The sequence below is a fragment of the Daphnia magna genome, linkage group LG1 (genome assembly GCF_020631705.1).
Source record: "Daphnia magna isolate NIES linkage group LG1, ASM2063170v1.1, whole genome shotgun sequence".
Classification (NCBI taxonomy): Eukaryota; Metazoa; Arthropoda; class Branchiopoda; order Diplostraca; family Daphniidae; genus Daphnia; species Daphnia magna.
The window spans coordinates 626,106-653,625 of NC_059182.1; the positions used below are offsets into that span (position 1 = coordinate 626,106).

Genomic DNA, 27,520 nt, shown 5'->3' on the forward strand with positions numbered 1-27,520 from the left:
CAAGACCTTTAGCTTAGATATCCAATGCTCTACCATTGAGCTATGACTGATATAATGAAGAGTCTTCAGTCTTCAACACATTAACCTAACTGTGCACGAGTGTTGGGAATATTCTAATTGTCAACGAAAGAAGGGAATTTATACGCCAATTTCATTTTAATACATCATTTTACCTCTGTTGGGAATTGAACCCAAGAGTCCCGGGACAATATGACGATATTTTAATAATAATGTATAGTTATAATAATACAACAGCACTTTTTGACACTAAAGCCCCGTGGAATCCACAGGGCAATAGATTTTACCTAGATTTATTTAAGAAATTAATGATAAGGCTTAATTGCAACACGCTGTTCATAAATGAACAAGTGTTGTCAAAATTGTCCAAAGCAACCTTTTAATGATGCTCCGCCGGTGCCTTGGTCACAACCTGTATCTAAAAGATATGTTACATTTTCTAATGTATTCTTAAAACGAGAAACGAAAAAAAAGCTTGACGTACACTTCAACAGCGAGTCTGCTTTTCCTGGGTTGTTTCAAGCGAGGAACCATGTTTCCATGGCTCCCATCTTAGATGTGCACTAATGACGACTTGAGCGACATTATACGGCGGGCTACCGCACATCGTATTTCATCAGCGAAAACCACAAAGGGAAGACATTGGGCTAAATTCACTTTGCTAGTCTACATGAAAGGCCTCTCATCAAGGCGTAAGATACTGATCCAGAAACGGAAACTGTTAGAAAGGAATTTCAAGTGCGGCAGAAACGGGACAGTAAAAACAAGAAAGCGGAAACGTACAAGGCAAAAGAAGACAAAGACAAACAGAGCGAAGAATTCTAGTCTAAAAGGATGAAAATACCTCTCGGTTGTTTAAGTTCTTGCAAGAAGAGCAGTTTTGTAACACAGCCTGACCATCAACCCCTTGAAGAGTTCTGAACGTCTCGAGTTGCTTCAGAGATATACCTACGGGCTCTTTTAAGATGATCCATGTTACAACTTCGTTGTAGGGAGGTGTTGTCAGCGATCCAAAATAGGTAAAGAAACAATTAAGAGTTTCAGGGTCAGGAAGGAATAATTCGAGTGGAGAAGGCACAGGAAGATCTTTAGAATGACCTTTAAATAGATGGCATCCTTGAAGCACAGGGCGCAGAGTGGCATTCTCAGTTTCTTGAACCTACATATAAAGTTTAACCAGCATTTGTGTACCTCGTTAGCATTAGCTAAAAAACTGAAATTTAGCCGTTGTATATCTCTCTAAGTGAAAGTGCCTACCTTTAGCATTACAGCTACGACAGCTAATCCATTACGATGGTTCTTTGCTTCTTGGAGGGAGTCAAAAACCTGATTCTGGTGAACAATGTGCATTTCTGCCACAAATTTCGCGCCGTCTACGGTATGCTCACTTCCTTCTGCATCACATCCCCAGTGGAAATGAAGTTGAAGAAATTTATATCGGCCATCAAGGGATCCACCCGTTATGTAAGGTACAGAATTGGATTTTTTACCATCAACCGAGAGTTTCACTAGACATAAATAAAATGGTGCATATGAAGTATTGAGAAAAGGTGATACAAGATCATTGATACGTACCGGAATGGCCATCATTATGCAGCACTAGAGAGACGTTGGAATCGTAGCCCCAGAATTGAAGTTCAGGGAATTTAGTACGAACAGCATTTTGTGAAATAATTTCTATTGGTGACAGGTCACGCCCCTCAGTTGCCGCCATGGCACCATCTGCCAATGCTGCATGAAACAGCACTGTCATCTCGGAAGATGAAGCCTAAAAAGCATGTATACCTTAGGTGAATGCTGTTTCATAAAACATATTTTTTTAAAAGGAATTCTTACTATGGCTGTAGATGGACGGGTTATGGCGTGACCGACTCGCAGGTTGAATTTTCCAAATATTGCATTGTTCATTGAGGCGATGGCAGCACACGTTGATTCGTCGGAGTCATATTCCATGAAAGCGTATCCCTCGATATTCTCTGGGTTGGATCCCCGAATTAACTGACAGGATCTAATCGTGCCAAATGCACTAAAAACACTATTCCAAAAAATGTGTGAGAGACATCCTGACAGCATTGCTTTTAGGATTAGGTATTCTTCCCACGCAATTAAGGATATAAAATCAAGGAAGTTCAATCGAACGATCGTAAATCATTCAATAGAAAATACCTTCGTAAATCTGCTTCTGTCTTATCAGGATCCACTGAGGCGATATAAATACGATTCCATTGCTTCGATTCTTGGATCATCCGATTATTTGCTGGCTCTAGATATAGAGCATTGTCTGGCCGCTCCACCTGTGAAAAAATAATGTGTATCAGGCATTTTTTTGGTGGCCTTCCCTCTGATGGCCCTTCGCGAATGTTCACTTAAGATCATTTTGAACGCACCGCTAATTTTCCTTCTTCATCCACTACGCTATTCAACTGTTCGATAGCCAATTGCGCGGCATCAAGGAGTTCAAACTGAACGTAGGCCAACCGATTGGACCGTAGAGTGATTGTTTCAATATGGCCAAAAGGACGGAAAATCTGCCGAATTTCAGCTTCACTCGGCACACCTTTGAATCCACTAACGTGCAACCTTTCTCATGTGAATGAATGTATGGCATTAAAATCTTTAACAAATTTTCAAATGTATATCATTTACCTTCTAAAAATAGCCTGCACTGGGAGGCCCTGAAAATAATTGAGGGTTAATAAGTTATATTGATATAGATTGAATTGACTGAAACAAAATATCTTACTCACCTCATATTGTGGGGTTAGGATTTGTGTCTCTGAAAGAGAATAACACATAAATTTTAAAATGTGAAACAAAAGATGTTAAATATGTTTGTGGCTTGACATAAAAGGAACACAAGTTATAATGCAAATAATCCACCATTTCAAGCCTCAGACTGATCAATTCATGTACTATTTTTAAAATTTAATTACATATTATTAGTTGAGTATATATTTTACATTACATATATATTTAATGATATCTTAGTATTGAGCAACAAATTTTGGTATTACACATGGACTAGTAGTAGTAGTAATCAGTAAATATCAAAGAATAAGCATCCCTACAGAAAAGAGTAAACACTATTCATACCAGTGGCCTCTTGAAGAAGATCTGGAGTGGTTTCAGCTTCATTATCTGGAGCAGATTGTGATTGCTTGGCACCTAAATCCAATTTAGCCTATTTAAAAAAATCCCAAAAAAGCTCAATTTCAGTTAAAACGCATTTCGATAAATGACCAGTGAATGAGATATTGAACACGTGAGAAAATGAATACGTTGACCATTTTTACCTTTTTGTGTTGACGAGGCATTTTCAGGTCCGATGCTTTAAGTCAAAGACAAAAGAAGAAGATATTTTCAATTAAAGCTGATGTAAAAACACTTTAAGTGTTATCATGACACCGGCAAGCTAGTTTGGAAATGACACCAACGATGGAACATGGAAGTGTTCGGTGTTGCCACACTGTAACAACTATAACTAGAATAGAATTATGATTATGAATTCATGAATCACGAGTTTTGTTGCATTTGGCAGATTTGTCAATTCATATTTCGCATATTGAATCATCCGTTCATCGACCATGTTAACAATTCACTTCTTCACACGAGTCTTTAGGACAAAGCTTACTTTAATGGCGTCCCCCGGTAACTTGGCTACACTTAACAGAGGATGTAAAAGATCCGTTACGTTTTCTCACATATTCATAACCAGAGAAAAATGTTGTCAGTATACTATCCCTGGGTTGTTTCAACTTTCAAGCCAGGAACCATGTTTCTATGGCTCTCATGTTAAATGTGCATTCTAGCGACCTGAGCGACATCGTACGACGGACGGCCGCATACGATTCCATCGGCGAAAACCCCCAAGGGAAGACATTGGGCTAAATTCACTTTGCTAGTCTATATATAAGGCCTCTATAGACAAGGATCTGAAATATCAAGGCTAGGATACTGTTCTAGCTAATGTCCAGACTCATTAACGGAAGACTTGTTTACTGGAATCTAATCAAATATTTGAAGTTAACGTATACGGTTCTTATTGCACACCGCAAATCATGAGACCCAATCAATCGAACCATACGCGAAGTGTACTCCTGAGCTTCGGTATAAGCAACGAGGTTGTTATAGTTCCAGAAACTTCCATGCGTCGTCAAAGTTGCCATGGCAGCCGTTTAAGACAAACGTGTTGCACCAACCAAGATGATTATCGTTGGCCACAAAAATAAAAGCCCTATGATTTGTCAATGCCCCATGTTAAATAGATTCGATTGCCTAAGTCTGCATAACCTTAGATATTCAAAAGATTTTGGAGGACTATTGAAAGAAGTTCACATAACATCTTCCGATGGTGTGCACATTTCCAATTAATCGCTAGAAACGTAGAGTGGATAAATATATTGCAGCCACATTTTACCTGGGTCGTAATGTTACGATGCTTGGAAGCTTTTATTGGCTTCGTAATTTGATCGGCATCTTCTTGGAAAACAGGAAATTTCAACGCGGGAGCGAAGCCTTGGATTCTTAGACAGGTGAGTTCACGGGGGAAAAAACAGCCGGTAATCCTGTTTTGGGCGTGAAATGTGAGGAATTTAAATCCCATTACGTAGCATAGTTTGAAAGAATCATGTGCTATCACCTCGAGCCACAAATTAGTCATTCCTTGTGCAGTTTCTTCCTTTGCCTGTGATAGAATTAATTTGGATGCCATTGCAAATTATATCTACCATGCGCACTACAAAACAAATCCGACGAATATTTTTTATTTAAAAATGGAAGTCTTGCACCAATCTTGTGCTGTGTTGTCAATGAATTTCTCCTCAGCACTGAAAGATGTACCAATTGAACAGGGGATAGCTTTGTCCCCCTGGAACCAAAGTGAAATAAGCATTGCTAGGTGTCGCAGAATGCCCCATTGCTGGGTGATACCTATAATAACACTTAGATAATGTTTTCGTAAAAGTAAGACTTGGAACTTTATAATTCTTTTTTACCTAAACATCACAGTACTCTATCACCAGGAATCTTCCAAGCTGAACAGTAATCTCTGTTTGCTTCTTCTGGTTACTCAGAGTTTAAACAACCACTTATTTTTAATCACAGCAGGATTACAGGAATTCCTAGATGTAATACCTTATAACTTGGAACAGATAATATTTTTTTTTCATTTGACTTACAATCCTAGGCACTTTGCAGACAACTGACAAGGGATTATTTTCAAGTGCAAAGACTTACGGGTTGATCATTTGAATGCTAAGTAATCCGAGTTCTCAAATTGTCTAGCAAAGGCTTTTGGCAACCACCATTCACATGAACCTATGTTCAAAGAAAAAATTATTACCTGAATACATTTACAATTAAAAAATGGAAATCTTAAAGTCACTAAAAATTTAATGTACACAAAACATTACAGTTTGTGAAGCCATCATCCAGAAAAGCAGTTTTGAGTTGAGAGCCATCCAAACAGGTAGTTCTTCACAAACTCCATTATGAAGCGTTCGGATTACACTTGTCTAGTTCAATCCTGTTGATATCAATCTGTTGAACAGAAATAATCGGTTAAGAAAAAAAATTGTACATGAAAACAAGTGCATTTACCCGGGTGTGCCTAAAATGCGCGCAACGCGCCTGCGCGCCTGAACCCCCTAAACTGCGCGCAATCCCAGCGCGCTTGGACCACTAAAATGCGCGCTTGGCCTAGGCTACATGCGACATTGGCCTAGGGAATCGTCTTTAGGTCAATGCTAATAGGTTAAACACTGATCCCAGTGCACACACGTATCGTCTGGACTCAATCGGCCTTTTACCAAAGGTAAGTATACCAGTTAAGTCAAGGGATGGTATGAGCCGCTCAACGAGCAGACGGATTGTACGTGTGGCCCGTCGTGATAGTATCGCGTCGAGCATGTAGATATCACTCCAACGGACTTAACAACAGGCCATAGCGGCCATGGTATTTTAATTGATGTGATTTAATTTGAGGAACTAACTTCCGCCTCGGTCTACGGACCAAAAAGGAGCACGGGCAGGGCCTAGGGGGAAGTTCCCGACGGCGCTCAACCGTGACTAATGTGTTTGAAAACGCAGGATTACATATAGAGATGGGAAATCAAATATGACGGCATTTTTTCGCAAACGACGAAGAGACAAACGCCTTAAAAATGCTCTTTCACCCCTCCACATTCCACGGATCTCGGATGGATATGATGGAAACCGCGTAGAAGCAAGTATCAATAAAAGCAACGTACAAATGAACGTAACCTGTTCCGAGGCGAAAATCTTTCACTCCAGATGGCGAAGAAACTCGTTTCCTGGATTGTCGGAAATGCTTGGTTCATTTGATAAGGAATTTCCCTTCCTTCAACGCAAATCTGATTTTCTCCTCCAATTTTTCAAAAATAATTCACCACTCACCTGCAATAATTCACCCTTCTCAGCAAAAGAAAACGCTTACCCGAAAAACAGAGTAAACACAAACGGTGGTAGTAAAATAAAACAAAAACAAAACAAAATACCGTCATGCAACATCTTTGATAATGACAAGCGTTTCGTCTTTAATTGGTCGTTGATGATCACTCAACACCGTCGACACCTATACACTACATTGATCCTGAACAAAAACTATTTTTTAAAAATTTTATAATTCTATTCTTTGTTTATAACGTGGATTGGTTCATCATTTGTCAGGTTTGACTGTCGTATTCCGGCTGCTGGATGTCGTGTTTGATCGTTTCTCCAACGTCGTTGTTGTCGTTTTTATTCCGTAAGTTCGTTGTCTACCTCGCCATAGCAGAATTAAGTAAAAATTGAGAGAATTGAAATTGAGAAATAGAATGAAAAATGCTATTTAAATTAAATAAAAATGAATTAAGATGTTGTTGTTTTTTTCGTTGTGGTCGCCTTCTCCGCACCTGCGGCTGCAATTCTCTGATCCATGCGGATTTTATAGCGTCCCGAACCCACTGCAACTGGTGTCACTTTGATTCCGCTCACGGCTGCGAAAGAAAACGAATCAAACATTCGGTTATTAAAACAATAAAATGTTTCACAATAACAAACATACCCGAAGCATCATCCGGTTTGACTGATGCGGAATTCCTACTCTTGTAGGACGTGATGGTTACTAGACGGTTCGTCCTATTAGCCAGAGGAGTTCCTCCACCGCCGGAAGCGCTGACCAAAGTCTTGCGATCAGCCTGAGCGGCTGGAGATTTCCTGGCGGAACATGTCGGGGTCTTGGCGGATGAAGCTGCAGTTGCGTTGCGGAGCGTACTGCCACTGCTCGACGTCCGCACGCTCCTCTTTCTCACTTCCGTTGATTGGTTGACCGGCTGGAGCGTGCGTGGAGGTCGTGAGGAAGAACGACGCATGGAATAATTGCGTCAACAGGCAAAGGACGAAGCTATCGCAGAGGAAAGAAGAAGAATCTTGGAGCAACACGCTCCGCTTTTGATTGGTTTCTTGCCACCTGGTCTGTTCCGGAACATGGCAGAGATGAGTTCACTAGCCGAAAACTTCCAGGCCCAGTTCCGCCGGCACGTCCCGACTCAAGACAATCCAGATTTATGGTAAAATGGCAATTATTCTGATTTACATTCCAGAAAATAGCAATGGCTGTGTGACAGTTTATACATAAAGAATTGAAAAATTATTTTTTCAGTCTGTCTGCTTTTGCCCTTGGTGAGAGAAAATGGTTTTTATGGAACAAATTGACAGGGTTTCCTGATTCGACAAGGTTTTTTTTCCTTTTTTACGTTATTAAACAATTTCAATGTGACATAACATCTAGAAGGCAAGAAATGAAAAAGCATCTCGTAGGTCGTAAAAAATACGAAAAAAAAAATGCAATTTGCTGATGGAAATCGAACTCGTAAGTTTCCACCAATCGCAATGCTTGCGAAATTTTCTTTCTCTTGCAATCGGTGAGATTCTTTCACCTCTAAATGAAAATCAAATCAAATCTAGACGCACGATGCAGTGAAAACAATCAGAATGCAAAAATCAAACACGTAGTTTGAAGGACCCAGTACATTTGGATAAAAATATCATTGAAGCATGTTTTATTTCGAAAATATTAAATGGTTGTCTTTTGCAGGACATCCTGTTTTTCACTAGTTTCTATTTTGAGGAATGACCCCTCTAGGCGTTTTGGAGGACTAACGTCTTCCCTATCGGCGTCCAAGTCTTCATCGTCGTCCTCGTCATCGGTTTTTGTTGGTATTTCACTGGCCGAATCAGAAATGTTACTTTCTTCGAACGCGCATTCAATTAAGCTCCCGCCCTACATTGAAAGAAAATGGTTCGCACGAGCATAAATTGTGTGACATGGTCAAATAGTAAAATAATCGTCAGGTTGAATTATTTGAAATCCGTGGATTGAAGCAGATATCACTTACCCCTTCCATATAATGGACTATAAGTTTATTCTCGTAAAGGTTTGTAGATTTTGTGGTAAAAAATGACATATTCCTTGGGCCATATTTCATATCCATGTTGACTTTGTATATTTGTATCCAGTCCTGAAAAGCATAAAGTGGAAGAGAAAATAAAATTTTGTTTAAAGTTAAAAGAATTTTTTAACTTTAAGCGCGTAGCATTGTTTGATTATGTTAAATCATGGATAAAACAATGATATTCTTATCAGTTTTTTCTCACCTCCGCTGACAAAATCATTAATTTCTTTTTGCCTCCGGTTGCAAGAAATCGACCGTCTGATGAAAAGGCGAGTCTATGTAAGTCTGTATCTTCGGAAAGACGTCGCGGCTGTTGTCCGTTTTCCAGAGGATTCCAAATAAAAACGCCTTTGCCTCTCGATGCACTAAATGACAAAAAGAAACCCATAAGAGAGTACCGGAACTGAAAACAAAAACATCGGACATGGATTTTACACCAATTCACAAAGCGTATTTTTTTTTTAAATTAAAAAATGCCTATCCCCTCGTACGGACTCCTTTTTAATTGCGGACATTTCCCCTAATTGGCCAAACGAAAAAATAAATTGACGAATAATGGGCATAAAAAGGGGCAGTTTTTACTTTGCTGAACTGACATCTCCGCACGTTCACTTTATGTAAATGGAGAATTCAATTTTGAATTTGAGGAATGAATCGTTAATTTCAAACATCAAATCTAAATGCTTTGACTGTAACAGTTTCTTTTTGACGCAATCAGAATAGCGACGATGTTAATGAAAGTATCCAATAAACTTCAACTCTTTTTGAATGGCGTCGTTAAGTAAATTTTAAGCATTTCGCAAAAAATAAATAATTAAAGTAAAGGACAGATAACTGACATGAAAATGAACCCAAGTTTGTTGATGGGCCAATCAAAACTGACATTGTAACTTACGGTTTCACAAGCAGCAAATGAGTTGGGCCTGGTTGGATTCCAATTTATTTCATCGATAGGTCTACGAACCAGAAGTTCCTTTTGAAAGAGGATTTCGCACTCTGGGTAACTCCATACGACGACAGTACCTTTATTAAATCCAGCAGCTAGTTGTGTCCCGTTAATCTAATTCAAGATTTCACGTTATATTTTCTCTTAGTTGTACGGATAAATTATTTCTGTCTGTCCGTGATTTCGTTTTACATTTATCCGTAACAACCAGATCAAATTCAGATGTTGTTAGGGGACTATGTTTCCGTACGAAATCAGGGATAAAAAGTCAGTCCATTATTCACTTACATTCCACTCAAGCCAACAGCAAACTCTCTCATCTATCTCATCTATCATCATTCTCGATACAAGCGATACAAGTCTCTCAAAGTTTAGAGGTTGAAATGTGACTTCTTCTTTCTTCTTTCTCCAATTGGAAAACGGAATAGCCAAATTTTCGGCAGTGTAAAATATTAACTCTTTTCTATTGATACATGCAAGAATCAGTTCAGTGGGGTGGGAACGGATCATGTACTTCCCACCTAACGACGCTTCAACGAGCCTCAATTGACATTTGCTTTTGTCTAAAAAAAGAAATAAAAGAATCGCCATTATCAATTCATTTTCAAATGAAACGATTGAGTTTTTACCCATCCCGTACAATACAGCGGCTAGTTGTTTCATGACCTCAGGCAATCCGATTCTATCCTCTTCTTTAAATTGAATCATATCCTCAATCAACTTAATCAAACCAGCAGGGATTCTTCCGTTTACGTCGTCTGCCGCCAAATCTTTTTCAAACATTTTAATTAAGTGAATTTTAGAAAAAGAGTGAAATCTTTGCTAAATAAAATGACGTAAAGAAATAACTAGTGGAATGACTTACTTTGCTTGTAGCATTTCCTCCTGTTTGTTTTCCAAAATATTACCTGGAACAGTGGTTTGGTTTTTCCCAAATGGATGTGTGCCACGCGTCAGGAAATAGAAAAATACACATCCGGATGAAAACGTGTCACTTTTGATTGTTCCATCTGGGAGCTCGGCAGACTTGTTTTCAGTGTCAATTAAAACCTTAATTCTCTCAGGTGCCATCCACTGAAGAGTTCCTCTGATTTTACTCTGCGAAAAAATATCTTCCCGAGTTTTCTTAACAAACGACAAATCAGAAACTTTCATCTGAACGGGCGACGTCATTGAAATGAGGATGTTTTCCGGTTTAATATCGCGATGCACCAAATTTCTCGAGTGGATGTAATGCAATCCATTGGCGATTTGATAAAGGACCAATTCGTCTGGCGGCAATTTCGGTCCGCTGTATTTCTTTTGGCAATAATCCGTCAATGTACCGCCACACAATTCCAAAACCAGATGCCTGTCCAGAGGTTTCAACAAATTGTTTAATTCAAATAAATTTGGAAATGAAATTAGATGGCCATTTTACGTGAATCTATTGTCGGCCGAATCAGCGACGTCCAAGAGTTTCACTACGTTGACGTGATTCAATTCTATGTGCGTATTCATTTCTCTTTGAATAATTTCTTTTTCAGCTGTGGTCGTCTTTATTTGTTTGACTGCAACGGGATCGCCGTTAAATTTCCCTTCGAACACATCTCCAAAATAACCTTTGCCAAGTTGTTTGCCAGTGTTGACTTGGACTGCAAATTTAATCAAAAATTAATTACATTTTAGAAAATGATTACTTAGACTATACACGAAACGGAAATTCTTGACTTGCGTGAAAGGGCTTCTTTAAATTCCTCATTTGCTATTTGTAACCAATTGAATCCTTTTTCTGGGGGATTTATCATATTTTTGATGGGCTCGTACGCAAAGTGATTTTCATCCAATTCTCAATGAACAAAAAAGACAATTTAGAGTCGTAAAAGCGGCGAATGTATGCAAACTTACTTTTTAAATTGACTGGATTCTTTTCCTTGAGGTTTATCAAGATTGACTCAAAGTCATTACCAAAAAGGTGTTTGCCACGCTTTAGATAATAAAACAAAATGCATCCAGTTGCAATGACATCTTCGGTGGCGTCTTTGATGCCTTCCAGGGAGTAAGTTTCCTCTGACAGTGTCCAATACTTTCTCAGACAGAGTTCCATCTCAAAAGGTTTTTCTCCTTCTTTCTTCTTCTGCGATAGCTGTTTGCTGTAACTGAATTTGCTCAATCCAAAATCTGAAATTTTCATGCGCACAGGACGCGACTGGGCAGCAATGACGACGTTTAATGGATTTAAATCGCCATGTACAATTCTTTTTCCATGCAGATAGAAGATTCCGTTGGTAATTTGATAAAGAACTTGCGATTCGTTTGGCATCGGTCCATTGTACCAGCCATTGCAATATCCGTATAAAGTGGCACTGTACGGTTCCAGAGCAAAATACCTGGACCACAAATAACAAATGAGATGACTTTATTTTTTACTGCTTATTCCTTAGCCATTAATGTGAATATAAATAAATAAAAAATAAAATAAAAACCTCCATCCATTGGCCACGTCCTCCTCATAACCGAATACTCGTAAGATATTATTGTGATTCAGGTTGCCCTTGACGAGCTTATCGGCCACATCTTTCCACCCATCAAGGCAGTCTTCATTTTTAATTCTTCTTATCGCAACTTCTTTTTTTAGATTAGAAGTTTTCGATTTCCCGCGTTCCTTTTCAGCACCTGCATTTTCATTTTCCTTCCAATATCCGTCAAACAAGAAAAAACCTTTACCGAAAATCTTGTTTTTGCAATCCAATCTTTTCCCCTTAAAGAAAAAATCCTCCGCTGGTTTCGGTTGTTCAGCATCTGTCATCTTTTCAGAACTGGTAGATACTAAAGAGAAAAACGAAATTTAAAAAATGTCACTTCGTATTGTAATTACGAACCCCCTCCCCCATCTCCCTACTTTACAAAGAGGATAACGGCTGTTAATGTTGAAGAGGAGGTCCCAACTGACTACATGCCCAACATTCAGGACTGTGGGGCAGTCCCTGCCGCCATCGGCCGTGGTCCTGTTTTGCTTTAGACTACTTTACTTTACTTTACTTTACTTTACCCTCTCCCCTAAACAAGCTCGTCTTCAACCTGATAAATAGTGACAAGATGGTGGCAGTTGATATAGCAAAAATAATCAAGCAAGTTGTTGTTGAATCTTTAAAATCTTCAATTGTTTAGAAACTTGTTTGTTATTTATGTATCAATTACAACGCCATTGAAAATATGCCAAACTGAAACATTGAAAACAACTCATGTACTTATTAGATCCCGTTAGATCCCATAGAAACAAAAGTTTACCTAAATTGCTATGCATCAAATTCATATAAACGCAAAGATTTACCTGGTTACGAAGCAGTGGTAATTACTTTAGTTCCCTTTGATAGATTTAACTAAAGTGACGCGACCAATGCCCCGTTTCACTTATATTGTTTATCGCAAGGTAGTCTAAATTCAGGTAGATAACCTTATCTTTTTCTCGTGCTAGTCTCGGCCTGCAAAACCATTGGGCAACCACTGAAAAATAATAACTTGTTCCTTTTTTTCTTATGACTTACGGCTACAACATTTTTCTTAATTGGTTGACAAAAGTTTCCTTTCCACCCATTTCAATTCAATTTTGTTTTAGTCGTTCTAACAGGAAAACATCAAACCGATGATTTAGGTATCAAAGTATTACTTTTTACAAAACGCCACAAAATCTCGTAAAATATCTAATAGCAAAAACGGGACACGATCATGAGATTCTGGAATACAAATAAGACATTTCCATTGTCTTGTTTGTTTTGCGATAGGGCAACTAAAAGATAAGGAGATTCGTTGATAACTTATAATTTAACTTATTTAATAACATTTGATAACTTATTTAACTACATGGAAAACGAGAATGTTAATTGTGGCTGCAACTAATGTCCAGCCAAATGCATTACTATTACCCCCAAAAATTCGCTAAATAGAAATTAGACTTACTTTGAAACGCCATCAAGTATACACTAAACGGGCACCTTGACAAAGGATGCAACACGTTGGCCCTTACGGCAGCGTCCGACTTTTCATTAGACAGTCCAAGCAAATCTTTCAGGAAACAGCGAAAATGGGGCACAACAGTTCGAGGAGCTTGATCGTGTTACCAAGATTTCCAACGTGAAAACGATGGTTGCTGCTATTGTCAATCCCTTTTTCCATCTTATTTTCACACCATCGTTGTCCTAACTTATTATGTAACACAAACATTTCTTCCTAACCGCCCCCGTTTCCTGTAGAACCTTCCCTGCACGATTCACAATTCTGACCAGTGTGTCCACGGATCGGGGTTGTCAAATCCCAGAAATTTTCCCGAAATAAAAAAAAAAATCCGAAATGAAATATCCCGGAATTTTAAAAAGATCCCACCAATTGTAAAAGAAATCCTAAATAAATTCACACGTTTTTTTTATAAATTTTTATTATAGAAGTAATCTTAATTTTGAAGAATATTTTTTCCCCTAAATTCCCACCAAGAAATGATTTTTCCCGATATTTCCCGTTTTCCCATTTCATTCCCCGTTTACTTCAAATATCCCAAAATTTGGGATTTTCCCTGAAGAGTGGACACACTGATTCTGACTGACGTAAAGCAGAACAACAGAAAGCTGAAAATGTTGAAGTTTCCTTTCCACGACGCTAAAGATTCCACATCTGCAGGTAATGTGCAAGGACAAGGGTGCGACTAGAGGATGGACGATCATTTTTATGAAGGCTAGGATATAGAAGGTCACAAACACCAGTACCACCCATACAATTGATTAATCACACGTTTTTTCATCTGATTATTTAAAAAAATCAGATATTATACTCGATTGAGCGCCTTCAGGAACTTACCCCGAGGCCCGTGCTCCTTTTTGCGAAGATCATATCGATGGTTGATTAAGAGTTTCTGGTAATACGTTTGGCTTGCCATTTGGAGCAAGCGAAAGGGTTTGCAATGACCAAAAACTTTCTCATCGTCGACTGAAATTCGAAAAAAAAAAACACGTTAAAGACAAGATCGAGCGACTTGGCTGCAGTACTTGTAATAATGACAAGACATCTCACAAAAAAACAAAAACACTTCCTGCTTAAACTAAAGGGAATCATAGCATACAATTAGACGGGGCATCGTGAAATGAGCGAAATGCGCGCAAATGAAAGCGCGCATTTTAGTGGTCAGTTAGGGGGTTTAGGGGGGGGTTTAGTGCGCAGTTTAGGGGGTTCAGGCGCGCAGGCACGTTGCGCGCATTTTAGGCACACCCCATTTACCCTTCATTCCTAAGCCCGCCAAAAATACGAACTTTTCAATTACATATCGATAGCACGATGCAAACGATTATTCCAGCGGAACGTCCAAAAATATATCGAGGTAGAGACTGCGATACTTTACTTTTAAAACAATTTGTTTTAGAAATCAAGTAAAGACAATTCTAGTAATAGAAAGAGAGGTGATGAACTTTTCCAAGAAGCAGGAAAACGATTGAAAGCTGACAGTTAAGAAAATGGAATGCACTTCGTGGAAAACTAGCCCAAAAAGAAGGCAAATCGGAAGAGCAAGAAAAAATGACAATCTCCAACACAGAAATTGACGATGTGACGTTCAGAATGGCAAGATCGTTTCAAGGTGGGGCCTGAAAACCCTTCCCAAACTGAAAAGAAACGAAGGTTCGTCGAGATGCGCGCGGGAAAAGGCAGAATGGGCAAAATGGCCGACATCATCATCGAGATTTTTCGTGGAAATTTAGCAATATGTAAATAAGCCGGCCTTGGATTTCGCTACACACGCATTATCTTTGTCATCTGTCTTTGTTTAACAAAAGAGTAATGGAAGGGTTAAGCTACACAAACTCATTGCGACTATCAACGTTGATGACATTCGAATGCAATTCCGCATCAAAAGAAAATCCGCCCCCCCCACACGCACGTATTTCAGATATCTGAGTAGACAAGGTCGACAAAAGGTTGAAGTCTGTGTTGAAAAATGCTGGGGATAGGTTTTTCTTAATAACACGCAAATTTCACTTGTTCTTTTCACTTGCCCCCCCCATCCTCTTAAACTCTATATTACAGAACATTCCCTCAAGGCTAGAGATGAAACTAACAAAACAGCAGACGATTGGCTGGTAATTTCGTCATTTCACTTCCCTCGTGTATGTTTGATGGCCCTTCCCCCCTTTGGACACACATCTTTAAAAAAAAAAAACTTTTTACCGTTGTATTTGTGTCACCTTTTGTAGAGAAGATTGTGCAAGAAAGGCAAATTGCAGTTTTAGTTGCGTTTAATCCCTGGACAAGTACGGGCCTGCATTTGGCGACTGTCTTATAATTTCCTGATTTTTGCTCAGTGCCAGCTGTTGTTCCCTCCGCCATGCAACTGGAGGTAAGTAAAATGAAATTGATGATTTAAATTCAACAGTGAATTGAGAGTTCTTTTTTGTTTGAAGAGGAGAGACGAATCTCCAACGGGAGATAGCACAGAGTTTACACTTCGTTGGCACCATCATGACGCCAAATTGGCCGACACAATGACACGCGCCTGGGAGAAGAAATTGTTTTTGGACGTGACTTTAGCCAGCGGGCACAGGACTTTAGGTGCTCATCGCCTCGTGTTGTGTGCATGTTCTGCTTTGCTTGAGAATCTGCTTACTTCGCCGGCCCATTCGCCCGTCCAATCTCACACAAATCCCATGCTCTATTTCAACGATATCGACTTTGAGGATTTGGAAGTGCTGGTCGAATTCATGTACAGAGGAAGCATGACTGTCACCTATCAAACGTTGCCAGGCATCATTAATGCGGCGAGAATTTTGCAAATTCGTGGCCTCAATAGAGGTAATTAGTTAAATTTTAATTGTTTTTGTTGAATCAGTTTTTAATTTATTTTATTTTCAAAGACATTGATGAACCGGTCGATTCGCCACCGGAATCGAGTGGATGCAGCGAACCGCCTGTATTGGAGCCGATCGGCGAACCGACTCGTAAGCGGATGAAGAAAGAGGAAGAAGCTCCTCTCCACATTGAAAAAGAAGAACCTGCAGATTCAGACCACGAGGAAGGTCTTCCGACACATGGCACTATGGTGGATCATTCCAATTTTGAAGAGCAGAAACAACAACAATTGGCTGCTTTTCTGTCGGTTTTGGCCCAGCAAACGCCTCTTAATCCATCGACCAAACAACCTTCATCAAGTGGACCAAGTATGATTTATTTTATTGTTACTTTTGATTGAGTCTTTCAATAAGAAATTATCGATTTGAAAATAGGTCCGGCACTACGTTCAAGGCTGGTCTGGGATCCGGCTCACATAGTCTACCTAGAAAGTTGGTATGGAAGAGAGACAAGGTATCCAAATCTTGCCCAGTGTCAAGCCTATGCAAATCAACTCTCTAAAGTGCCTCAAACAGGTGAGTTTTTTTTTAAATATTTTAACTGGGCGTTTTTTCATTTGATTGTCTAACATATTGAATCTATCGCAGATCAAAGCGGCAAATCACGAACGTCCATGTCAGTAACGGCGCAGAATGTGTCGCATTGGTTCCAGAACAGGCGTCGTAAAGATACACATCCAGAGATTGAAGAGAAACGAGTCAAACGCAGTCAGACTCGACGGAGTAAATCGATGAAAACGAATGCCGGCGGTAATCCGTTGGATTTAACACAATCCAGTGCTCCCCCTCAACGAATAAAACAGGCAACTTCGCACAGTCGTTCACCGCAAGAACAATCGCATCACGAACAAGAAGATCGAGACTCTGACGAAGAACCTGGGCTGTGCATTGCGGAACAGGCCCATACAAATTCGTACAATAGCGACACGGAAAATGATCATCCGGCGCCCATCCATCATCCGCAATATCAGGTTTAATTGTGAAAAATTACTTGTCTACAAAGCGTTCCTCCAATTCAGATTTTCCTGGTTCCTACCCCCTATGATGTAATTAAAGAAATTAGCAATTTTTTTTTTTTTTTCGATAAAGAATAAATAAAAAATTCGAACACGTTTGTCATAAAACAATGTATTTTGTTTAGTTTTTTTTTTTTCTCGTGTTGTGAAACTAAAGTGGGAAACGATCAGGGTTATACAACATATGCAAAAATTGGAGAATAATTTGTTAAAAGTCTATTTTTTTGGGGTAAATGCGCAAATTCTTGCGGGCAGAACCGAAATTGAAGTTATTAAATTAATTAACACCGCACCTGTTTTTGCCACAGAACCTAAAGAAAATGACAGGGATAAAGAAAAAACGTCCATGACTGATTAAATAAAAATTTAAAAAAAAAACGTAAATTTCTAGCCAATTTCAGAATGTTTTTTTGTTGTTGTTGTTGTAGAATTAAGAGATATGATGATGAGGAGAATATAGGGAGGCAGTAGTATCATAGTAAATAGGACGAGACTTTGGTACACCACGAACACGAGAGAGAAAAGAAAATCTACAATTACAAGTAAAAAGAACAAAGGGAATTTCCAAACTTCTTTTTCGATTAAAGAAAATCATAACATATCGATTAAAGACAGCGGCATCTCTTCTGTGTACACAAACAACATCCACAACTGAATGCAAACGAAGAGTTATTTAAAAAAAAAACGAAAAAGAGATAAACAAATCGTGCAGGAAGGTGTAGGTCTCTACGAGAGTTAAATAATAATAAATCAATTTAAACTAAAAAAAAAAAATCAAAGTTGGAAAGGGCAGGATACAAAATTATTATTATTTTTTTTTTAAGTTTTCTCTTTTCAAAATTTATTGTGGGTGTAGGAAGAAAAAGAAAGTTCGGGGGCTCTAGTGGCACTTGGTAAATCCCTGACTGTGCTGCCTGTTACACAAACGTCTTCCAATATCCGCACGGAAATAGAAGGAATCCTCGCTAAAAAAAAAATAAACAGAGTTCAATGTTTGAAGTGGGGAGAGGACCGATCGGAAGTGGATCGAGCACGGCGGAGTGAAGTGCCGCGTCGTATTTGATCCATCAACGATTCGCGATGGTGATCGTTTGACTGTTGATGTTGTTGGCCATCGTGATGATTGCGACTGTTGCGCTGTCCGTGCGAAGCGGATTCCGCTTGGCCACCTGGCGAATGCCCATGTTGCTGTTGCGCTAATTTCGCATTCAGTTGATGGACAAAACTGGACTTTGACAACAAGCCTGAAACGACTTTACTCTGACCACCGACATCCTGCAAACGAATAAATAATCGTCCAATTAAAATCCGATTTTGATGTGAAATGAATTAAATATTTCGTACGGTAGGATGACTGGGCATCTGTTTGGGCAGCGTCTTGTTGTGATTGACCGGCGTCGCTTTGGCCATCAAATTCTTAGTCAACGTAAACGTATGATGGGCGTGGTGCTGATCCAAATGCCGTTGGGCCTTGGGCGTGGTGCCCAGCGTTTTAGCCAATACGGTCGGCGGATGATGGCCACGGCCGTGCATCAACGTCGATGATGAATCGGTTGTTGCTCGCATCGACTGAGCTCGACGGACCACACCCGGACTAGCCGGTTGATGACGTATTTCGTTCAACGTTTTGACGGCATCCGCCACGCTCAAGGAACGCTCTGGAATGATGGCCTCTTTCGGGACTGGCGCAGGGCTGACATCTTCCTCGGCCGTTTCTAGTAGGAAATCCGGCGGAGGAGGTAAAGCGGCCAAATCAATCTCGTCGACCGACGAAGGCGCCACCACATTCACTTCCGGAAGGGGCGGAACCAGGTTAACGTCTATTTGATTGATCACGAAAAGATGAAAAACAAACAAAAACAAAACAAAAATTGGGTTTGCTGACCGTCGGTGTGATGAGCTTCGTCGACATTGCTGACTTCATGGAGGGTAGCAAACGATGGGATGGACGTCCGTTTCATTGTTGACATGCGCACACTACCCCTGGCATTCCAATCCGATCCGGCCATCGATCCCTGATCGACGTAGCCTTTCAGAGATGAGAGTTTATTAATAGAATTTTCTTCTTTTATTTATGAATGCGCTATTAAATTATCATTGGGAGACGGCAAGGACAAATAATAAAGGGAAAGGTTGTTGTACCTGAAAACGAGGCCGGTCTGCGCAAAAGTGGCCTCGAACTACAAGCCGGAGGAGGAGGAGGAGGAGGAAAGGTTTGATTGTGATGCTGAGGTTGATGGCGCCACATCGAGTCTCTTGATGGGCCATGACACGAACATGCTATCGTGCCCAATGCGAAATAACAACAACGAAATTAAAGCCAAACAGAAAAAAACATGAAAAGCAACAACGAGAATCTCTACAAAACAGCAGCCAACAACAACAACAACAACAAAAAACTTGAAATGGATTTTTAAAGACGAGGGCTCTATTTGAGGTGCGGTTGTTTGTATTCTAAATACCTTGACCATCCTCGTAAACGGTGCACGAAGCCAACGATGTATAGATGGCGTGAGAAGCGGGATCGTCTCCATTCATGGCGGCCGCCTGTTGTCGCAGTTCACTGGCGTTCATATAAACTGGTTGAGGGACAACTGTTAAAATGCGTAAATAATTTTAGAACAAAGCCGCCAACATTTTTTCAATTGTTTTGGTTAGCACGAAAATAATCAGAATGGACTTTTGAAAATTGCTTTCTTTTACGACGTCGCCAAATTGTTACCCGAAAGAAAGAAACTATTAAAATAAATAGCTTTTTGTTTGTTCACACCTTTGATTGCGGTTGCCCTAACGAACATTGAATCGATTTTGGAATTTAAAAAGAAAAATACCTCACGAAAAAACGCAAAAAAACAAAACAAAATGTTGGACACCCCCCACTAGCAAAAGACAAAGAGAACGAGACGGATATAATTATATGTGGATCCCCTGCGGATGATGATGGATCCACAACGGAATAAAAGTGAGCCCTTGAGGGGCATACAAAGGAGTTGCACGTACTCATATCAGGCGCTGCTTGATGAAAATCGGGCAAGATTGAGGATGCGGGCTGTTGATTGTCCGTCTGTTGCTGTAAAACTAAAGAGTTTTTCTTGTTGACTTTCTCCGATTTTGTTTTACCCGGCGGCGGCACGACAGGACGTTCCAGAGACGAGCAACGTTGCGGTAGCGGCGGCCTGCCCGCGGTGCCTGTCGTCGTTCCCAGACTCTCTTGGCTTCCGTTGTTGCCGCCGTCGGTCTTTAATTCGCGACATCGTCTCAACGTCTCGTATTCCGGCGATTCTGCAAAACAAAATTTTTTATTTTTTTTTTAATTGAAAACTGAATTTTTCGTCTGCTAATGTAATAATAACCGGTCGGTGTCGAATTATTAGCCCGATCGAATTTATCCGTGCTGCTGGTGCACGAACTTTGGCCAGTGGTCGACGACGATGAAGAGTATTGTTCCAGCGGTTGGAATGTGTAGACGGACAGAGCAGCTCGTTGATGATGTCCTTTCTCGTAAGCCGTTGAAATAGTGTGAGGTCTTTCATTGATCATTACCGTACTATTGCTCGCTTGTCTATCGTATTGGACCGTTTCCTAATTTTATTCAACAGGGTGGGGGAGAGGAAATTAGATTAACTATTACTTAAAAAAGGCGCTTTGATTCGTTTTGTGAGAGAGAGAGAGAGAGAGAGAGAAAGAAAAGAAGTTTTGAGTGTTAATACTTGAAGGTTAGGCCAGGTAGAACCCATGCCGGGCGGGTAGGGCGTGCAGGGCGTGCTCGAGTTGCTGTTGGAACTCGAACACTCTCCACTGGAATTGCTCGAAGACACGAGTTCCACCTTTTTTTTTGTTGTTGTTGGTTTTAAAGGGATGGATTGAGTAAACAAGATTTAAGAAAAAAATGAAGAAGAAAAGAAGAAAGGCCATTCATGTGAGAAAAAAGGAACGTTGAGTACCTCTTGGGCCAACAATTGATTCGATGGCGGAGATGAATTGGGTCTGTAGAGAACCAGCGTGTCTTGAGAAGTGAAACCGGAATCCTGTGAAGAAACGCTAGACAGTCTCACTCCGGCGTTGACTCCGGCCACTTGAGACAGCGATCGGTGCCGGATATGTTGCTGTTGTTGCTGCATTGCATGACTAGGCGAATTCATTAATTGGTGATTCTACCCCCCGAACAAACAACGAAACGATCATTTTATGAACTTTTTGAAAGCAGAGGAACAATTTTACTTGGGAATGAGAAGCGACGCTTCCGCTGGATGAGCTGTGAATCGAGCCCAAACTGCACATGGAAGACTTTCTCGATCCCAACGAGCTGGGACTACTCGGTGGCGTCTGCAGAGCCCAGTGATTGTGGTCCGTCGTGCCTTTTAATTCGGAAATCATCTATTTTTTTATATGGAGAGAAATTGAATTAATTAAGATTCAGAGGAGAAAATGCAATGAATTCACTTGTTCAGTGGATGATGGCAGCGAGAAGGGATCAGCTGTATGCTTGTCCAGTTGGGTAATGATCTCCTCCAGGTGACTCAATTCGGCCATCATCGACATTTCTTCGCTCTGTTTGTAATAATTGTCTCGTTTATCGAAACGGAAATGAAGAATTTAGAAATTGGTGACGTACCATGACGGGCTTGAGACAAGCGACAAAGAGGCAATAACGACTCCGTTCTTCTACCAGAGCTGATTTCAGCGCTTGCTTTTCCGTTTCCTGTTGTACAACAAGAGAAAATAAAAAATCGAAATTGAATTGCATCTAAATGGAATAGAGTAGAGCGAAAGGAGGCGACGAAGGGAAACGGGAGAGGAAAGCAGAAAACCAATAATCAATAGTCCAGTGACGGAAAAGAAGAAACACAGAAGTGGGGGGAGGAGGAGAATAGCCTCTAGCGTCAGATTACAAAGTCCTTTCTTGTTCCACGGATTTCATTCACACACGTTGGGATTCTTTTCCTGTGCTAAAACCTTGGCGATTCTTTTACTCGCACAAATGGTGCGATAATCTTCTCATTTTCGTGGGCCAGTTTGAAACAAAATGGGTAAAAAACATGGGCGGATTGAGGGCTGTTTATTGAGTGTGTGCGCGTTACCTGGAGAAGGGCAAGGCGTGAATTGAGGTCGATTTGAGCGGCATCAGCTGCACGGAGAAGCTCCTGATTGGCAGCGTTCAATTGGCGGTCATTGGCACCGGTGGGGTTCATTTGTTGGGCCATCATTCCAGTTGCGTGACTGCCTCCTCCAGCCATTCCGCTGCGGATCTTTTTAGCTTTCTTTTGCCATCGCTGAGCCTCGGCCGTCCTCTTCTTAATATCCGCTCTCACTTTCTTGTACTCTGCGTTCGTCGGAAAAAGAAATTCGATCAGCTCACAATGAAATTTACCCACATGCGGAGAGGCTTTTATGTCAAGTCATCGGGGTCGTAATGAGACAGTCCGGCATCTTTTCTTGTACCTTTGGAGTGCTCCTTGTCAAGATTCACCACCATCTTCTTCCATTCTTCCAATTTGTCGTGTAATGGAAGAACAAGACACTCCATCAGGGCGCTGTAAATTCAACACATTTTATTATTTTTTTTCTCACAGGAATTAAATTCAAGCCGGTAAAAAAATCACAGAAACAAATGCAAATGAGAAGAATAAATATTTCAACAAGCAGCAACCAAATTTCCGTAAATAACTGATTTGTATGACTGATCACGTTTCCCACCAAACACTTAATATTTCTTCAGTGTCCTTTTCAATTCCTTTTTCTTCTTTCCAAATCAAATTATAATCATATGGATTTGCAGCTTGTTGGAGGAATCGTGCGTATGCGTGCCTGTGTCAATAACCCGAGCCTTTCCCCCCTCCCATTTTTTGTTTTGTTTTCTTTTTATGACCAGGCACGTCTCTCCCTATACCTGGAATTTTTTTTTTTTTCTTTCTCTCTCATCATCATTTTGAAAAAAGTCCGGGCGGGGTTGAAGGGGGGGAAAAAAATGCCTTTTTTATTTGTTACTAGACCGTTCACGCGTGAAACGTAAGTCTCCCGAACGAGGAAACAAAAAAAGGGAGAGAAATAATAACAATAAAAAGGAACTACTGGGCTTATTTTCAAGTCCGTTATCCGTTGAAAAAACATCCCTCCCTTCCCCCCTATGGAATTTAATTTTAGTTTTCCCATTTGGTGCACTGGACTGTGATGTGTGTGAAACCTAATTTACGAGAGTCCAGGGTTTTTTTGTTACGACGACACACGGAAAAAATAGAAGAGAAACAAGTGAATCTGTCGCAAGTCATTGATGACATTGACGAGTGTGTACCTGGTGAATGTTTTAAGACGGGCTTCGACGGCTTTGTGGCGCAGGCAGATTCGTGTGAGGACCGTGCCGATATCTTTGGTGGCTCCTGTTCATAGAGGCAGAAAAAAAAAAATATGGGGGCAAAATAATAAACATGAGATTTTCATGGAACGCATCCTGGATGAAAGATAAAAAACAGCTGATGACCAGAATATAAAGAAGAGCGAGAGGGCGTTTGTTATGAACGCTACATAACACGTTTGGTGAGGGTGAAACGTTGGGGGAGAGGACGTGAAGAGGGGAGGAAGTCAAGAAAGAAAAAATCCGAAAATAGAAAGTGTGTACACACATAGAAATGGATAAATAGAACTGAAAAAGGGAGGAGTTGAAAGGAAATCAAATAACCCCAAGAAAAGAAGTTGTTGGATCTTCTTTTATCCCACAAGTCATACAAAAGAGGAGGTGGTATTGGGGGGAGGAGTAGTCAATCGTGATGGGTCATTTTCCAAAAAGGTGAAGACACATACCAACTCCTTTTTATTTCAACTAAAAGAAAGAAAAATCGTGACGAATAGAGGAGATCACAACACGACAATGAGACATCTTGTTGTTTCTTATATAAAGGAGCCAAAAAAAGGAACTTTTCTTTTCAAAGAAAAGAGCGGCGACGCCGTCATAGAGAAGTACTTCCGGAGGATGTCGTTGATTGAATTACAGAAGAAAAACTTGTGGTTTTCTTGTCTAAGTAAAGGGTGGAACGTGCAAGACCCAAAAAAATCTTGTTTATGCCATCATCATCAAATTTTACAGATTGGGTTGTTTTTTTAAAATAAAGATAGCGCTCCCATTTCCTCTTAACGACGTACTTTGAATTTATGGACAATAGTTTTCATTAAAAAAAAAAAAAAAATGTAATCAAAACAAAAGTTGTGAATAGGGGGACGTTCACAGATGGTTTTGTCGTGTTCTATTCGATTTGCCTAGTACTTAACTAACTGCATACAAAAGAGGAGTAGGGGATGGGGTGTAGAAAAGTCGTGGAATGAAGGAAGAAGAGGGGTGAAAGTGATGGATCCAACTACGGGGGGGGGAAGGTTATTGATCTGTCCTAGTAGCTCCTGCCTTTTTTGTCCTGTTTCTTTCAGGGACGTAGCACGCGCAACTGGACAAGAATATTTTCATAACATTGTATCGCTAATTCCTTGTATTTTCTTCGATGTGCTTCGACACATCCAGCCGAAAATGACGGATCGCTGCGTGAGTGTGTGAATTCTGCAATTATGCTCGGTGCACAGGAATGATTAGGGAAATGAGATTATCCATTTTTAAAAGCGATTCAAACTATTATTACTTTCTTTTCTTAAGGGACTTTTCGTGATCGATAGCTTTTTATTCATGAACGCACGGGGGGGACCTTTGGGGGCTTATTTGTACAAGCATTCCATCTTAATGCACATCGTCGATCAAACGGTTGGACTGCTTACTCTACATCGCATTTCTGTTTAGATTGTAGCGTCATTGGAAGACTTGGCAACACTGCAGCGTCGTCGGGGGGCGTCGGCCTTTGCCTACACCGAAAACTACCCAACTCTATCGTACCCTACAACTCTGTACTGGGCTCGGAGAGGACAAAGAATTTAGTTTTTTCCCGACAATTTAAATGTTATCTATGAAAACTCATGTTTTTAAAACAGGTGTCAACTGTCTAGACATGACGTTACCTATGGAATGTTTTTTGTTTACCTTTAGCGTTGGTAGCCGAGTCGGCAATCTTCTGAAAGGCATCCAAATAGGCGGCAATGACTGATAACGTCGATCTGTTTAGGAGAAAGAAGATAACGTTAAAGATTAGAGATGTAAAGATTCTCTTATTATTTTGGTTGGAGAATTTGACACCACCCGCTGCCATGCCGATGGGGCATTGCGGTCGAAACCGCAACACGATCACAGTCCATGACATTGAGAATGTCGTTTTCTTTTTTCTAATATTTTTCTTTTCCTGGGAGGGAGGAGAACATTTTTGTGCACAGAAATCAATAGCCCAAACCTTCAGGGTCCAATTGTTGAAAAAATTCAATTCCATTCGACCGGAAGAGATAGGGGTTGTTGACCAACATTTAAATCCTCCTCCCCAAACCCGTCAGAAAATGATGATGAAAGATTTATCAAAATAGTTCAACTCACTTGAGCGCTGTGTGAAGTTTTGAGGCTTTCGATAAGAAATCTTCCCAGAGTGGAGCGCCAACCTGTAAAAAAAAACGAGAGAAAACAATTTGTCATAATTTAAACCAAAAATATGTTTTTCTATGAATTTCCCACTTCAATTGGTTTAATAATTTTTTATTTCTTTACGAGCCACCGCACCCATAAAAAATAAGAAGAAAAATTCAGTGGCAGGGCTAAAAAAAAAAGAAAGAAAAAAAAAAGTGAGCGCGCGGGCAATTAAGTGCCTTGGGCGGTTCCAGTTTTCCACAAGACCCTTCAAAACATCTGCCTCCACCGGAAGTTTACTACACTCTACACAACTGCAGAAAACCACTACACCACTATGTGTTGTGTATATGCCGCCTTCTACAGTTTTTCTGTCTACACACCATCCGAACTCGCTCCACAACGCCATTTTGATGTTGTTGTTTTGCCTTTGCTATAGGCGCAACACACACAAAAAAAAAAACTCGAGACGAGATCCCGTTACAATCGACTTAAAAGAAACGAGTTTTAACGTAAAGAGAAGACACGTTACCTTCATGTCGGTGATGATTTGGTGGAACAGGGCACCCATGGCGCTGCCAAACTCCTTGTCCACCGTCACCGTTAGTGTCTCCATAATAAACAAATGTTTTTTTTTTCTCTTTCTTCTTCCAAATTTGGCTTGTTTTTTCTCAAGTTTCTAGACGCAACGTGGCTCTTGAATGTCAAACTACTTTCATTTTCACTTAGCAATTGCACTCTCCCACCATACGCCAATCCATTCGTTCCCCCCGTAAACAGCAGCAGCTTTCCACCCCTCGTTTTGCGCCACACTCGCTTTTTTTTTCAGATGGCGGCAGAGTCCAACTCTATGGTCGTGTCCTGATGTAGAGTTGTTTGCCTCGTGTTGTTTCTGTGTCCAAAACAGTTAGGGCTATCACACACGCTAAGCCTTCAGGCGACACTTTCTTTCACCGTTACCACCACAAAAAACACTACGAGTACACACTTCTTAGTAGTCGAGGTTATTTGCGTAGACTTTATTTTTAATTTCCTCTCTATTACGCACACCCGTAATCAGGGGTGAGACGAGAAAATGCCTTTGATTTCCACCCCAACTTCAAGCTTTTTTTTGGTGGCAAAACGTTGGTCGTCGACGCACGGCGCTACTTCTCAGAAGCTCGCGTTGCTACTAACTTGCTTCGACTCGCGCTGTACGGGAGGTCTATAGTATTCCCTCTTGGTTTGAAGCTCCTCCTCTTTCCAGCCATCTAGCGGTCAATTTTATTACCGAGTCGAAGATTTAAGGAAAACGCACATGTTCGATAATGAAAAAAAAATATATGTATGCGAAATGTGTTCCATGCGTGATAACATCGTCAGCCAAGGAGAATCTGTTCACGTTTGTTATTCGAGTGCAAGCTTCTTGTATTCAAGGACGGATAAAAAACTTGACATGACAACAAACGGCCACTGAATGCGTGATTGCTAAACCACTTGAAACGATTTGAACTTGACTGGCGAAGAAAATAAAAAGCCTTTTTTTTGGTTTTTACGGTCCACTGCTAATCGGACATTGCAGATTATTGATGCAACGTTTTCCTGACATTTTCAAACTCGTTTTCTTGTTTGTTTTTGGTACACGAGGCTCCTTCTAACGGATATCACTTTTCCATGACGTGACCCCTTTGACGTGTCTCCTAATATTTTGGCTATGTCTGTGAATAAAAATCCGCAAATAGTTACTTTTTCCCTGTGGT

At 40.4% G+C, this 27,520-nt stretch overlaps 5 protein-coding genes across 16 annotated transcripts in view; 1 reads left to right on the top strand and 4 right to left on the bottom strand.

Moving 5' to 3' along the window:
• Positions 1–448: 448 nt before the first annotated feature.
• On the bottom strand, positions 449–15,286 carry LOC116919181. 6 transcript variants are annotated; one of them, XM_045175585.1, is made up of 17 exons: positions 14,665–15,286; positions 5,430–5,556; positions 5,196–5,334; positions 5,013–5,138; positions 4,658–4,947; positions 3,650–4,583; positions 3,312–3,499; positions 3,112–3,199; positions 2,766–2,794; positions 2,665–2,693; positions 2,406–2,598; positions 2,185–2,312; positions 1,855–2,053; positions 1,594–1,786; positions 1,276–1,526; positions 863–1,177; positions 449–718 (listed from the first exon to the last, which is right to left on the bottom strand). In XM_045175585.1, exons 7-17 carry the CDS (start codon positions 3,330–3,332, stop codon positions 704–706), a joined length of 1,461 nt encoding a protein of 486 aa, XP_045031520.1. In that variant the 5' UTR covers positions 3,333–3,499; positions 3,650–4,583; positions 4,658–4,947; positions 5,013–5,138; positions 5,196–5,334; positions 5,430–5,556; positions 14,665–15,286; the 3' UTR covers positions 449–703. The 6 variants fall into 6 exon arrangements, with proteins under 6 accessions (XP_045031520.1, XP_045031517.1, XP_045031514.1 ...); XM_045175582.1 differs by having other exon boundaries at positions 449–1,177; positions 3,312–3,346; positions 4,436–4,583; positions 14,665–15,284; XM_045175579.1 differs by having other exon boundaries at positions 449–1,177; positions 3,312–3,493; positions 4,436–4,583; positions 14,665–15,283.
• LOC116918501 (tyrosine-protein kinase HCK-like) overlaps positions 7,737–27,520 on the bottom strand; it is a 46,377-nt gene continuing 26,593 nt past the window's right edge. For 2 of the 5 annotated variants that reach the window (XM_045175554.1, XM_045175556.1), the window contains exons 6-12: positions 10,283–10,768; positions 10,047–10,187; positions 9,706–9,980; positions 9,367–9,531; positions 8,674–8,836; positions 8,415–8,537; positions 7,737–8,299 (exon numbers count right to left, since the gene is read on the bottom strand). In XM_045175554.1, the coding sequence (XP_045031489.1) occupies positions 10,139–10,187; positions 10,283–10,768 (535 nt within the window). In that variant the 3' untranslated portion in view covers positions 7,737–8,299; positions 8,415–8,537; positions 8,674–8,836; ... (1 more) ...; positions 9,706–9,980; positions 10,047–10,138. Of the gene's footprint in view, positions 8,300–8,414; positions 8,538–8,673; positions 8,837–9,366; positions 9,532–9,705; positions 9,981–10,046; positions 10,188–10,282; positions 10,769–10,837; positions 11,052–11,131; positions 11,246–11,304; positions 11,787–11,882; positions 12,226–12,298; positions 12,425–12,730; positions 13,215–13,356; positions 13,652–27,520 lie in introns of those variants that run through there. The other 3 variants (XM_045175555.1, XM_045175561.1, XM_045175559.1) reach the window with 3 other exon arrangements.
• On the bottom strand, positions 13,875–15,765 carry LOC123473949. Its single transcript, XM_045175610.1, has 3 exons — positions 15,624–15,765; positions 14,248–14,376; positions 13,875–14,125 (listed from the first exon to the last, which is right to left on the bottom strand). Exons 1-3 carry the CDS (start codon positions 15,763–15,765, stop codon positions 13,923–13,925), a joined length of 474 nt encoding a protein of 157 aa, XP_045031545.1. The 3' UTR covers positions 13,875–13,922.
• On the top strand, positions 15,633–17,666 carry LOC116919476. Its single transcript, XM_032925473.2, has 5 exons — positions 15,633–15,775; positions 15,840–16,227; positions 16,290–16,592; positions 16,659–16,799; positions 16,872–17,666. Exons 1-5 carry the CDS (start codon positions 15,764–15,766, stop codon positions 17,258–17,260), a joined length of 1,233 nt encoding a protein of 410 aa, XP_032781364.2. The 5' UTR covers positions 15,633–15,763; the 3' UTR covers positions 17,261–17,666.
• On the bottom strand, positions 17,396–26,964 carry LOC116918518. 3 transcript variants are annotated; one of them, XM_032924240.2, is made up of 18 exons: positions 26,314–26,964; positions 25,755–25,816; positions 25,314–25,387; positions 23,592–23,676; positions 22,742–22,833; positions 22,381–22,622; positions 21,915–22,001; positions 21,743–21,850; positions 21,521–21,676; positions 21,244–21,453; positions 21,010–21,126; positions 20,653–20,881; positions 20,300–20,581; positions 19,762–19,893; positions 19,442–19,579; positions 19,185–19,328; positions 18,644–19,119; positions 17,396–18,574 (listed from the first exon to the last, which is right to left on the bottom strand). In XM_032924240.2, exons 1-18 carry the CDS (start codon positions 26,395–26,397, stop codon positions 18,287–18,289), a joined length of 3,006 nt encoding a protein of 1,001 aa, XP_032780131.2. In that variant the 5' UTR covers positions 26,398–26,964; the 3' UTR covers positions 17,396–18,286. The 3 variants fall into 3 exon arrangements, with proteins under 3 accessions (XP_032780131.2, XP_032780138.2, XP_032780143.2); XM_032924247.2 differs by lacking the exon at positions 21,010–21,126; XM_032924252.2 differs by lacking the exon at positions 19,442–19,579.